We start from the raw sequence: 15080 nt of genomic DNA, 5'->3' as shown, positions 1-15080 counted from the left end.
TTTATACTAAATTTATATAATTACTTTTAAGTATCCAATGAAGTTTGACTTAACTTATAAAAATATATCCTCCGTCAATTATACAAGTACATTCATATTGAATTGTTTACTTTAGAAGATGAAGGTCTTTAGGTATTTCATTGGAGTCCACAACAAAGTTTGGCTGAAGGTATTATTGTTCATTAGCAACAAATATTCCCAATATATACAATAAAGTCATACTATATAACTTATAGGTCTTTTCCACTTTAGAATAAATTTCCCTTTCAAAATTTCCATATCATGTCTTAGCTTAATCCATGGCACGGCCAGCGCCTATTTTTCAAATTCTTTTTGAAAGGATGGGAGGAAATTATTAGTGTTTGAATTTAAAAAAATTTATTCGTAAATGATACTTTTAGAGTCTATCAAAAAATAATTTATCTATCTTCATACGATAGGAAAAGAGCAACATATATGCACCATTCTTTTCAAACTTCATTGATGATATTATGTTACAGTTATTGATGATAAATGATATTTATATCACACTACATATATATTATATTTGTTTTTAATAATATTTATATCACACTAATACATTTTACGTATCAGGATAGTGTGATGGAAGAAAATTATTCTTACCATATTCTTATATAGAGTACTTGAATAATAAAATTATACACCTACAAAATCGAACGAAAAATCGAAGCACGATAAATAACAGAAGGAAATAGGGCGTTAAATGAGCCGTTAATGGTGGTTATATTGTCCGTTAGCCGTTGAATCTGACGGTTATGCATTTTGGAATTATCTCCAACTTCCCACGTGGCTGTCGCACTCAATAACCGGAATACGTGGCGAAGATTTGGAGTTATTCAACTTTTGTCCCTACATTTCCTCAACACTCCAAATTTTCTCCATTTTCATTTTTCACGTTGATGCAATCTGATGGATTCAGTTCTAATATTTTACAAATTAGTCCACTTATTTTATTCAACTATGATAATGAATATATATATATATATTCTTCTTTAAAACTTGAATTTATAATGAAATATTCATTTTTGTCATTTTTCAAACACCTACTATTATGTTATGATCTAAAGTGAATTTCTAAAGATGATTAATTGGTTAATAAAAGAGAAAGATATACTTAAAAGAGATATAAATATTAAATTTGATGCGGTCAATCGATTATGTAAAGATGAACAATTCATTATATAAAAAATTTGATAAAATATTAAGAGAAATAATCTTATTAAATTCAATCGTATCACTAAAAAAGAGGTAACAAATATTTAGGGAAAATGATCTGTAAAGTATTTGAACTTTGGCACGAATTGTTGTTACGATATCAAGCTTTATGGATGAATTTTTACCATTATTTAATAGTATATTTTTAAGATATATATATATATATATTTCTATGCAGACACATTAATATTTATAATGCTACATAAGCACATATATATCTGTAAGTATAATTTCAATTAAAATTCAAACTTTTTTCCTTTAACATTTTTAAGTCTCAAATTCTCTCCCTAACCCAGAGTCGCAAACCCCTTAGCCAACTACATTGTGGGTGTTGTAAAGTGAAAAGGAAAAAGGCTCTGGAAATCCAAACCTTCTCCTCTGTAGATTTAGTAAAATCAAAACAAATGCCTAACATGCTTTTATTTAGAGAATTTTTAATTGACCTTTTTGTTTTTCAAGTACTTTGTAACATTTTAAATTGACTTATAAATTATAATACTTTTATATAGTTATTCGATATCTAAATTTTATTTTATTTATAAAAGAAAGATTTTATGTTTCGATTCAATATGAAAGTAGTCACTTTTGGCCTCGAAACTCCATACTATATCATACCAAACAAATTTTTATTTTTATTTTCTGCCTTATATAACTCCATACTATATCATACCAAACAAATTTTTATTTTTATTTTCTGCCTTATATAACTAATGCTGATTTGGGTTCACCAACTTGTGAAATAAAAAGAAATTTGCCAATGCAAAGAATAAAAAAATGATGTAAATGTAATTTCCCTAAAATTTCGGGTAAATTTTCCAAATGGTAGGAAGAGAAGATCATGTTGACATTGAAATATTTGGATAAAAAAGACCCAGAAATTTAATGTATTTTTTCCAATGGAAACAGGAAAAGGGGTTCTCCACATGAAATGTCAACTATTATGACAAAATTTCGCTAATTTACCCGTAATCCCTGACTAATTCAATTTAACTATTTTAATTTTGACCTTTTAAAAATCTAAACAATTATATTTAATATTGAAAGTTTTATTTACCTGAATGATATTTAAAGTGCTAAGTCGAATTACTATGTGAGAGATGGACCAAAGGATATTAAATGCCAAGTTACTACTATGAGGTAGGTATATATGTATATATCATTTTAAACCTATATACTTAATATAGTTTTCCACGTATATTAGCACATTGTTTTGTAACGGCGGATATTAATTTATTGGTAATGTTTTATCTATAATTATATGTTGATTATTTCAATACTTGCTATGGTATTCAGTATTTCGATTCATTGTTCTAAACACTTAATACAGTATTGGATACTAAAAGGATTTAAAATATATACTATATACCACAATATAAAAATTGCAATATCAAAAATTTCAATATAATATGATGATTCGATATATATCATACCATGTCCACTTCTATCGCTACTAATAGAAAATACTAATAGTAAAAAGTAAAATACATGATGTTTTACGACAAACATCAATCTAATTCGCAAACAACATCTTTATACTAATAGATTAAAAACTCAGATAACATTAAATGATAAATAAAAATAAATTTCATAGGTCAAGCATAAAATATGTATTTTATTTCCTTATGAATCTCTCAGGTCCTAATAGAACCTGAATGACATACCTATAATCGAATTATGAAGTAAGTTAATCAATGTTTTGATGAAAAATTAAAATTGGCTCGAGAATATGTTAAACTTGATGCTACATAAATTAATAAGAAAGAAAAAGAAGTGATTAAAGTCTAAGTAAGAAGATTAAGAAGTGCAAGAAAGCACGTGGTTGTCACTGTTAGACGTCAGTTTATCATTAATTGATTACTCATTAAAAAAAATTCTAAAGTGAGACAAAAAGAAAGATTGTGCGCATTGGATTTGGGATCTGAAAACAAAACAATTTGTCATATTCCAGACAAAATGTTGACTAGGTTAATTTTTTTGTCTCTTTGATTAACTTTTAGTTTACATTTTCCTTTTTATCTGTCTTTTATATATATATATATATATTAAAGAGAAAATTTCACGTATAGCAAACATAAAAATCATCTTTATATGTTATAGATATATTATATTTGTATGTTATAGTTATAGTTTATAATTAAATAATTTATGTATGTATAAAACGAGAAAGAGAGAAGACAAAAAAAATAGGCAGGAGAATATTTGTATTGTATAATTATAAGTGTATAAGACGAAGATACATGTATTTGCATGTATATATACAATTTTCTCTCATTTTTTATAAACAGAAATGCAATTTATACATTTCATTTATGTATGTATAAGCGAGAAAGGCGAGCGAGATCTGAGAGAGGGGAACGAAAATATATGTATATATACAATTTTCTTTCGCTTTTAAGTACGATGTATTTGTATATTCTATTTTTTTTCTTTTTTATGGCATCATCCGTACAAACACAAACACATTTTATACATTTGTGTTTGTATAAAAACGAGAGAAGCGAGCGAGATTCCACCAGGGAGAGAGGCAAAAATAGCAATAATTTGCTATAAAGTAACAATTAAATTAAATTTATAGCATTTAATTTAAATTAATAATTTGCTATCGTATATAATTTTCCCTAAATTGAATAGTCAGTCTTTGGTAGAGGTCAGCTCATTTTGTGGGCTGAATATTTCTGTTGGGCCAAATACTGTTGTGAGCATAGTCGTTTTCCAAAATTAACAAATTTTAATCGTTTTGGTGTTTGAGTTTTATGTACTAACGATGTAGTTTTTTTTTTACATTATCATGATAGAATTGTGTTTTTTTTTTTACATTATCATGATAGAATTGTTCATCGTAATATACTAAAATATCATAACTACTCAAATTAAGCTGATGTATACTTTAAAACATTTTTACACTATTGGTATATATAACTTGAATCATTTTGAAAGGGAAATAATCTATTTGAAAAACAAAACGTGGTTGGGCCACTGAGGCAAGACGTTTTTGGGCCTAATATATTCCATCACTTTGGGCTTAAAAATGTGTTGACTATTTACGCAAAAATTATATAAATAAATATATTTTTTAAAAATAATTATTGATTTTAGTGATACTTTTTGTTCATTACTATTTATAGAAATATTGTGATAAATCTGTAATATGTACTAAACGTGAATTATCTATGCAATATATTTGAATTATAAATTTTATTGAAATATATTATGTTTGTTTGGTAAAATAATTATCACATTGTATTATAAGTGTATTAAAATGTGTGATAAATGTATTATTTATCACTAGAATTTGTATTATATTTGAATAATAAATTTATCTTTGTAATATGTATTAAACTTGTATTATAAATGAATTATCAGCGATTAAGTAAAAAAAAAATATTATCACTATAAATGATAAATATTTTTTTATTATAATATATTTATGTAAGTTTCCCACTATTTATCTCGAACCAAGTAACATCGAAATTCTCCCAATGTGAAAAAACTTGTACCACTCGAAATGGCCCTTTTTTAAACGAGTCTAGGGGCTAAAATGTTCTTTGTGGAAAGAAAAGTACAACATAGAGGTCGATGCTACGATGACTACTCATCAAGAAAAACTTTATCCCGAATAATTATTATTAATTTAATACTTCACTTGTTCGATAAAGATCGTCCATTATTGATTTGGTATAGGAATTAAGAAGCAACAAATAAGAGGACTAATGTCAAAAATTTTTTTTTATTAAATATAAGTCATCTAAACATTGAAAAATGAATATTATTTAATAAAAAAATAAAATAGACACAAAATAATAAATTATTCATTTTCAACTCTCTCACCCCTCGCCGTATAACTTTTTTTAATATTTTCAAAACAATTTCTTTAAGGTTTATTAATTCAATAGGATAGCGACTTAAAAATTCATTTTCTAGAGGTCAATTGAAATACATGTAAGAAAATGTATTATTTTTTATTGAACCATTTGCATTTACTATCTTAAGTATTTTAGTAGATTTATAGAAATTATCTAACTAAATAATGCTCTATCACTCTTATAACATGTAGAAACTTAAAATTAAATCTGAACTCACATAAAATCTCATATACCAGCAACCTGCCCCGTCCTATATTAATTTTAAAAAAACATCAACTTTAACGCGTCCCTCACAACCTTAAATCCACCTTGCCCCGTTTCACATAGCCTTAAATCTACCCTGCTCCGCATCTGTCCTGGCCCATTGCCATCCTTACGAGTATGATATTGTTGTTGTAGTATGGCAGGTCCATGTTGAAAAACTAGGAAAAATTTCACAGCACCAAAAAAGAAAAAGACAAAAAAACAAACCAAAATAGAGTTATTTAGCATTTCATAAAATGATACAATGCATGGTATATGATTAATCGTAGTTAAATAGAATATGCCAATTCCAAAACATCAAAAGACAAAATCCTTATCAATGTTAACCCAAGTCTTCTTTCCACAAAAGGATGACAACAAATAAAATAGAGAAAACATAAGTAGACTTTGAAATCTCCTTTTGTTATTTCAGAAAAGACAAAAAATTGAAGCTACTTAGAGATTTCCTCTCAAAGAACATATTGTACCTGCTAACTGCCAAAAGAGAACATTATTAATTATCACAATTAACCTAAAAAAATGTTAAGTAGCAATTAGGTGAGAAGCTAGAAAGGGTGACAAGCCAAGTTGGTTTAGGAATAATTAAATAATATAAAGTTGAAAATGATTATGTTTACATGCATATAATCGTGTACATAGGACATGAACTAATTAGTGGTTGGGATGTGGATTATATACCATATTGTTTATGTATCAAACAACAATTGCCAAACTCATTCCAATCATTTGTGAACATAAAATTAATTTTCTAGTAATACTTAAAACAAAATTTTAAATTAGTGTATGCTCATAATCTCATTTCATATATTTAATTATAGGTTTTGATCAGGATCATTAATCCAAGCTGCTTAGGCAAAAGTCTCCTTATGTTAGGAGTTTGATTTCTAGTATTCATCCATTCATATGGATTGCATCTATAGTATAGATAATGAACATAAAATTTATACATAAAAATTAATGATTTAATCTCATGTGTATAACCTTTTTGTTTGTTTTTTACATTATATCATTTAATATATTGGTAAATGATAAACAAATGAGTACATGGTGTATTTAATGAGTACATAAAATGCAATAACTTTTAACCATGAGTCAATGACATTGTTAACAAATATTACATCTAAACGCATAGTTAATATTATATATTCCAACAATGTGGACCTAATATTTTTTTTAATGATGTGTGCAAACTATAAAAATCAATTAAAAATCAATCTAAGGTTTTGAAAGTAACATAAATTTAATGTCAATATTTATAAAGGTCGAACTTGTCAAATAATTTAGACATTAAATTTTATTTTGTTTCCGTATGCAGGGGCTAGAATTTGACAAAATTCATAATATCAATAATTAGCGTATACACCTATAGTAAGATGTCAAAACTGTCCAAGTATATAAATTATATTTATTAATTTTCTCTATAGTTTAAAATTTATTTTATTTTATTTCATTTATTAATAATTTCACATTATATTTCAAATCAGATACATTAAAATAAATGTTTTTTAAGACCAGATACACTAAATTAAGAAAATAGATAAGCGAGATTTGTCTATGTATTTCAAATACACGTGAATCCACTTAGATGTAATGTATCTTAGATTAAATTACAACCTAATTCTAACCTCATATACCTAAAAATAAATATATGTAGACACGCTAAAATTTGACAAAATTCATAATATCAATAACTAGTGTATATCAAAGTATTAAACCGTTAAACTAATGAGATTTCTATGAGCTGCCCGATTAAGGTTGCACTCATTCTAACCCACTAACTCTCGATGTTAATTTTTTTTCTTTAATGTTATAAAACCCTCACCGACATACTTAGCCAAACTTAGCTTTGTAATGTGCTTAGGTGTTGTCAATTCACATATATCCACTAATTCTTGAAAGATTTCAGTTATGCAAGTCCCTCACAAAAAGTCTAATCTAAGCTTGTTGGTTGTTCGACTATTCCAAAAAGAGAAAAGTTTTGGAACAGTTTAGTAGCGAAATTAGAATTTTTAATTAAAAATTAAATATATAAAAAAGAAGTTAAAAATAATTCAACAATATTAAACATAAAGAAATTTTACGCCTAAATTTTTATAGTTGTCACTTGTCAATATGTGTGGGCTTAAAAAGGGAGGTCTTTGTCATCGGAAGATCTTAATTAGATCAGTATCTTGATTAACATTTTGGTAATATATAACTAACTATTAGTACTAAAATATCATCCATACAAAATTTATATTACTAGTTAAAATAACATTTAAAAAGAAATTAATCATTCAATGATTTTCTTGATGAAAAGAAAGGTCATGTATATTCATTATTTAAAGCTTTTATGAATGAGAGTGACAGTGAGATGATATTAGATTCCTTTTACACACACTCTATATATATCAGTAGGTGCAAAATCAATTACTTACCCCCTTAGCTTTTCATTTTACATGGAGATGTTGTTGACATGAAATTCATAAAGAGAAAAACAAAAATTAGACAAAGGTACCCCTCTTAATTTATGTGGACGATTTTTCATAAATTTTATATGCTTCTAAGGTCATACTATGTTTTAAAATCGAGAATTTATCAATAAATAATTACTTGCCTTATAAGGTAACAAAAGAGTTCTGCGTACACATCATTCTCCTCAAGATCTATTTACAGTGTTATTTTGAATATACTATAATTGTTATATGCTCATAAGATAAGTTATTAAAGGTAAATTTTTTAAAAAGAAAATCAAATATGGAAACATACCGTACTTTTAAAATGGACCAAAAGAAAATAGAACAAATTAAGTACTTTTTTTTTTAAAGAAAAAGAAATAAAAAAGAGGTGGAAATTGATAGTTAGAGCTATAGGAGATTGATATTTCTTCCGTAGAAACTTAGATTCAAGAAAAAAAAAAGGACCTACAAGTTATAGATTCAAGTAGTGAAGTAAATCACTAATACTACAAGATGATTTTGCACCGGAATCCCTTCTACAGGGGGATAATCACTGTAGCATAAATTTCAAAGGGGGTGGTGTTTGATCTTTTATTTACAGAAATTAAGTTTGATGGAAGAACAATTATCACCTATTTTGCCTTGCACAATAATAATACCAAAAAAAAAAAAAATTGATATGACCTTCTAAAATACGATGTAAACGATGCTATAATTAAAAATACTAGTAAAAGGACATCAATACTATTGATAATAATACAAGAAAGAGAAAAACTCCAGCCTTTAGGAACAATCATAATAATGGCCAAAGAGGAAAGAAACATTGAATCTTGATTAGGAAATTGAACAAAATCCATTTATTTTTAAGTATATATTATTATTATTGTACTCCTTTGATTAGCTGAACCTTTACTAAAACCACAACTTTCTTTTATACTTAATAATAATAATTTGTATCAATAATTTTCATTGTCCTAATTCTCCTCCATTGACTCTTACAAATTGTTTTCTGTTGGCATGACATTATGATTTGTGATCACTGATCAGATCTCACATAATTAGATGCTCTTATACTTTAGGTCCTTTAATTGTATTTTAAGTTCTAATGTTTCTCAAATAAACACTTTAATTATATTTATTCCTACATATCATCATCATCATGGGATAGATATATGATATAAAATTAATTGCAAATCAAAAGGCAAAGGAATTGCAATCATGTGTTATTATTAGATGTACCAATTAGGTAATGACTTTATCTTAAGCTTTCTAAACTATATCTGTCAAAGAACTAATTAATCTCCTTCTCTACTCACTGTTCCTTTCACTTGAGTTGCAAATTTATTTCTAATTAGAAAAGTTGATAATTTTTCACTCATGTCTGATATTTTGTGCAAATCTAACTCATGTGTTCTAAAGTATATTTTATATATACATAGTTAGTCATTTTCTTAATACATATTCTGTTGGATTCGTACTTTTATTTGTTCCAATTTACTTCTCATATTAGCGGCCTTTTGCATATCCTTTCAGAAAAAATGATGTAATAAGAGTCATTCGACTTATCCTTATTTTTTCTTTCATGTTTTACCACACTAATCTCTTTTCGATAAATAATCCATAGAGTTAGTTATGCTAAGTTTAAAATTATGGTAGTGGGACTCATTTTACCTTGATCTTTTAAAACAACATACATTTTACAACAACTATTTTTAATAAATACGACAAGTACATAGGAAGTTAAAATTTTTACCACTTGACATACTGACTAAGCTAAGAATAATAGTAATGTGTATTGACATAACTTTAAATTGATTTTCAAATTCAAACACACTATAGCCACTACATTTTCACTGCAGAAAGTAACAACAAAACTTTGTCACATCTGAGAACTTCTACTATGCTTTTTTTTTTTACATCGCAAAAATTGTCAAAACTCCTTTACATAGTACTAATATTTACACTATGTAATTGGAAAAAAAAAAAAAGAACATTCATTTGTGAAATTAGAGTTACAACAAAACTCTAGTAATTTGGCTACAACAACTTCTTTCTTCTATTTGTTTTGATTTGATTTCCTCAGCACATCTTAATGTCCTCTCAATTTCATAGCCTCCTCCAATGCTCACTTCCCTTTCCAAATGACAACAATAGCTCTCAAAAACACTCACATTCACATGAAACTTAAACCCCATCATAAACACAAACTCCATCTCTAATTTGTTCATTTCATTTGTTGTCAATCCTCCCACTCTTGCAAAATACGAATTCCTATAATTCCTGAAAAAAAATAAAATTTACACAAATACATTAGTTAAATTGCTTCATTGACAACAAAAAAGTTTATTTAATTAAGTTTGGCCTTTTTCTTTTATGTGATATAAAGTCTTGAAATTGAAGTAAAAAACCAAAAAGTGAGACTTACATGTCTTCAACATACTTAGAAGCAACCATAATAGTTGTAATGAGAAGTCTATGTACATTTCTTGGACTAATTCTGAAGTGAGGATAGAGTTGACAGAATCTATCAATATAAACATAAGCAACAACATAGACTGATGGTCCAGCTCTTGTGTACCTAAATATTCTCTCTAAATAAGATTGTATTGTCATGTCTGGTGTTTCATGACAATCAAATACTCTTGTTCTTACATTCTTGGACAATGCCCATGTACAATTTTTGGCTATTCTTTCATTCCTTGCTAAGTTCCTCTCAATTAGAGATGCAAGAACTGAGATTACTAATGGTATGTTTGAGTCTTGTTCATAAGAGTAACAATAAAGATCATCTCTTAGTTTTCTTGGAGATATGTTGGCCATTTTCTTGATTGTGAAAATGTTTAATTCAGGGGAAAAAACAGAGGTATTTCAAAGGAGGGGTTTTGTTTTTCTTGGGAAATGAATGAATGGTTATGGGCAAAGGGAAAGGGAATTGTTTATATAAGGGAGGGAAATTTGAGAGTTTGGTGGAATTTTTGGCATTCTTATATCCGTCTGTTTCAATTTATATGATTTAAATCAATATTAATAGTTATTGATTTAAAATTAACCGAAAAGGCTTGAGTATACTATGTTCTATCTGAAATAGTTTAAATATGCATCTCTTTATATTTTTAGTTCAAATTATATCACTCTCGTTATATTTTCTGTTTAAATATATCCCTCCTACTAAAAGTTACTCACTTCGTCCGGATTTGCTTGTTATGTTGCGTTTATCGAAAAATCAATTTGATTAATTTTCAAAGGTAAATCAAATCACATTAATTCGATATTTTAAATAAAAAAATCAGATATTCTAAAACTAAATGACAAGTACTATAAATTACAATTTTTTGCATATTAATATGATGAAAAAATACATCTTAAAGTCAAAGTTTTAATAGTTCAATTCTAAAAATAAAAATCATGACAAATAATTTCGAACGAAGAAAGTATTTTACTATAGATAAAACAAACATTTAAAATTAAAATAGTTACTAATTATAGAAATAGATTATATTAAAAAATAAATCGTATAAATTGAGACAAATAGGGGGAGAGTTTTATATAAAGTAGGAGAAGCTTTTGGAGGCATTTGGAAGGTGAGTAGGAAAGGAGGGGTAATATCAAATTACAAGATATTTGCCTCCTCATTGTAAAGGCAAAGTCCAGACACACCAGCTAGTTTTATGCTTTAATATATTGTTAGATCACATATTATATTGTCATCTGCATATTTCTTATATTATATGATACTTCTATTTTGCCTTGTAGCTAGAACTATCACTGCAAGCTGTATGTTCTTGAATCTCCCAATTGCTACTAAGTCAAACTGTTATTCCACACACCAATATTAATATCTATACCTTTTACTATGGGTGGACAAGGCTATTTATATTTAGGATCTATGAATTGTGATACCCTAAGTAAATTCTATACGAGAAAGATACTTGTTACCTAAGAAAATAATTTTTCGATTTTGGTAAAGATACTTGTTAAGTAAGAAAATAATTTTTTGATTTTGGTATTTGGTAATGCATTTTTAAAGTTATATAGGTCAATATTCAAATCAAATAACATTACTAACATGAGCTCGTTATTATGGATGGTATTCAGAGTTATTAAAATCTAAGGTAAAGATAGAGAATTTTTCGGTTGGGGACGGAGCATGAATAATATACTAAATATATAAGAAAACAAATTTAAGACTTCAATAACGTTTTTAAAGTCACACAAATCTAAACAAAAGCGTAATCAAAATTTGAAAAGAGTAAGTCACTATTATATAAAGTAGATCTAATTTATTCGATTTAACTTTTAGATTCTTATTTTTAAACTTTATAGTTTACTTCCAACATTAACTCTTATATATATACTAAACTGGATTAAGGTGTCTAATTGAATTTTTTAGATATTTTTTTTTAAATGATGAAATAAAAGATAGTTACCCTATGAATAAGTCCAAAAGAGGGGTAAATTAGTCACTCACCGACAGTATGAAGAAGTGGTAGGAGTGGGGAAGGAGGTATTCAAATATGTTAGGTCTTTAAAAGGTCCACGCATTTAAGAAAGGGGTCTTTATTTCTTTGAGATTTGTGTCCCACAGCTAAGATAATAATCTCCGTCTATTATTATTTGTTTAAATATAATAACTAATTATATCATTTGAATTATTACAATCCTATCTTATTCATTAGAAAATCAATTAAAACGAACTAAACATGAATGTGACAAAAGAAGTTTAAATTTTAAAATTAAATATTTATTTTTAATATATTAATCAATTTGTAATAAGAATAGTGGAGTTGTGAAAATTTGTGACTTGACTATAAGAAACGAGTACAAGTCACACGTGCAGTAGCTTCAAACATTAACTTGAAAATCTTTCTGGTTTTTGCAACTTGCTATTTTAAAATAATAATAATAAACGAATACGTACAAAGAGATTTGTTGGAAGCTTTCATGTGAGTTTCTTCTTCATCACTTATTATGGTTGGATGCATTTTGCATAGTGACAAAATGCTTGTGTTCTCACTGTAAGTCTACAAGTATATATTATTTCAAAATTTACAAACCTCTCTAAAAATAGTATTGACGAAAAAAAATTTCCGTCGTTTGAAATTTTTATCTATTAGCTCATTACGGATATAATATGTTCAAAGGATCATATGACGTATCATTCATTATTCAACTTGAAAATAGTTTTTCCTTTAAGTAAATTCATATAGCGAATATGTATAAACACAATATATTCTAAATATACAAACATGTAATTAAGGTGAAATTAGTTTTGATAGCCAATTGATTGAGCTATTAAAATTCTACCTTTCGATCTTTTCTCTCCCACTCCAAAGTAACAAAAGAAAAGTTACTAATGTGCTTTTTGTGAAAACTCATTCATCACATTGAATTAAAGTGATGACATGAGAATACTATTGAACAGTGGAAACCAAAGTGATAGATCATGAACACACATATACACCAAATAAAATGAAATAAAAACTATAGAATAAGATTTTCTGATCAAATCAAAAAGATTGAAAAGTACGATTTTGTACAATATCATGAGTACCAAAACGTTGAAGGTTAAAGGGGTTAGGTCCCACTACATTACTCCATGATTTTTGCCCATACAGGCTGTGTATGGTATGACCTATATTATAATTAATTACTTTGGGCCTAACACAAAGTTTTGACTATAATAATGACATTTCATCCCTATGTTCAGTCAAAAGGTTACATTAATTGAAATTATGAAATCATGTTATCAAATGGCACATACTGTCTATTATTGGTCAAATGGTCATAAATGAAATATTTGTACGATTTCTTTTCTTTTTTCCCCATTAATTTATGTGCGTTTTTTTATTAGAAATTTGCATAGGATTTCAGTGTGTGGGTAACTTGTATCTCATTTTCTTTCCGTTTGATAATTCAAAGTCTTTTCCGAACATGTAATTTAAAATAGGTATATTGCTCATTTGACAAAGCTATATAAGAGTTGACAAATTTTTAATATGATTTTTATAAATTATAGATTTTTTTGGTTATTAGAAAAAATGTAATTTAATTCCAAGTATTTACTTATAAAATTTAAGATCAAACACAATTTCAACTTCAAATTAATTTTTGCTTGGATATATTATAATTTTACAAGTGAAATTTGAGGGAAAAAATGATGTAAGCAGACTTTTTCTAGAAAATTATTTTTAAACAAATAATTTCAAATTTACGTCCAAACACCTCCAAATTTCTTTTTCCAATGAGTTGAAGAGGAAACAGAAAATTCCAACAATTTAAAACCAAAAGGAGAAGAAAATGGTCCCTGTATTTGATTTATGTGTAGTACTATATTATGATTAAACTTAAGACTCTATTTTGATTGACCGAAAATTAGTTAAATCGATTTTTAAGTAGTTTTTAGCTTTTAGTGGGTTTATCCAAGTAAAAAATGACTCAAAATACATTATATTAAAAATAATTTTTAGCATCAATTAATTAATGATATTATCGCTTAATATATATTTCAACAGCAATTGAATTTTTTTTATATATGTCCCTAAAATCTGTAGCGACATTTGATTTGATGACACTTTATTAATGTTGATAAAAATTTTAACACTCTTTATTATTATATTTATTTATTACCACTAAAAATTATTTTTATGATAATAAAAATTAAAAATCAAAAATAAAATTCTCTTACTTTTTATTTTTTTTTACTTAAAAATCATTTAAAGTTCAATTTTTAATGTTTAAATTTATATCTACTTTCAGTCTATCCAAACAGGCTTTTAGACCTTTCTTGTCCATGTGTGGATGGGCGTAACTTTAAAATCTACAAATAATTCTACTGGTTTATTTTTCTTTTTGTTTGGTCGATTTCAATATTAACAAACCCCTTTTCACATTATATGTTTAGGAGAGAGGTGAATTATATATATATAGGTTAAATAATTGTATATTATATATATGTATTTGTAAATATTGCAAATAAGATTTAGAAAAAGAGGAGAGAGACGAGCGAGAGAGGGTAATAATTTGTATAATTTACATTTCGTTTGTATAATTTGCGTGTTTTTATATGATTGAGTAAAAAATATAAAGTCTCGAATTGTACAAATATGATAAAACTCAAAATAACGAATTGATACAAACATAAACATATGGACTTTATGCAATTATATAAAATATATCATACAAATTACATTATATAACTTATCATACAAAATACGAAAACTACACGTTTAAACAACCTTTAAAATGTTATAAACAAAAAAAATGAATGTATATGATGACA

At 26.6% G+C, this 15080-nt stretch overlaps 1 protein-coding gene across 1 annotated transcript; it reads right to left on the bottom strand.

Moving 5' to 3' along the window:
• Window positions 1-9570: 9570 nt before the first annotated feature.
• Window positions 9571-10732, bottom strand: LOC101268514 (cyclin-U2-1). Its single transcript, XM_004229734.5, has 2 exons — window positions 10227-10732; window positions 9571-10081 (listed from the first exon to the last, which is right to left on the bottom strand). Exons 1-2 carry the CDS (start codon window positions 10619-10621, stop codon window positions 9814-9816), a joined length of 663 nt encoding a protein of 220 aa, XP_004229782.1. The 5' UTR covers window positions 10622-10732; the 3' UTR covers window positions 9571-9813.
• Window positions 10733-15080: the final 4348 nt, after the last annotated feature.

This window comes from Solanum lycopersicum, chromosome 1 (assembly GCF_036512215.1).
Source record: "Solanum lycopersicum chromosome 1, SLM_r2.1".
NCBI lineage: Eukaryota > Viridiplantae > Streptophyta > Magnoliopsida > Solanales > Solanaceae > Solanum > Solanum lycopersicum.
This window is presented reverse-complemented; position numbering and strand designations above follow the sequence as displayed.

What these genes read in the sequence shown, in the direction of transcription:
- LOC101268514 (XM_004229734.5), bottom strand. Translation starts at nt 10,621, where the DNA reads ATGGCCAACATATCTCCAAGAAAACTAAGAGATGATCTTTATTGTTAC. An exon ending in TCTAAGTATGTTGAAGACAT is followed by an intron (nt 10,082 to 10,226) that starts GTAAGTCTCACT and finishes ATTTTTTTTCAG; the next exon opens with GAATTATAGGAATTCGTATT.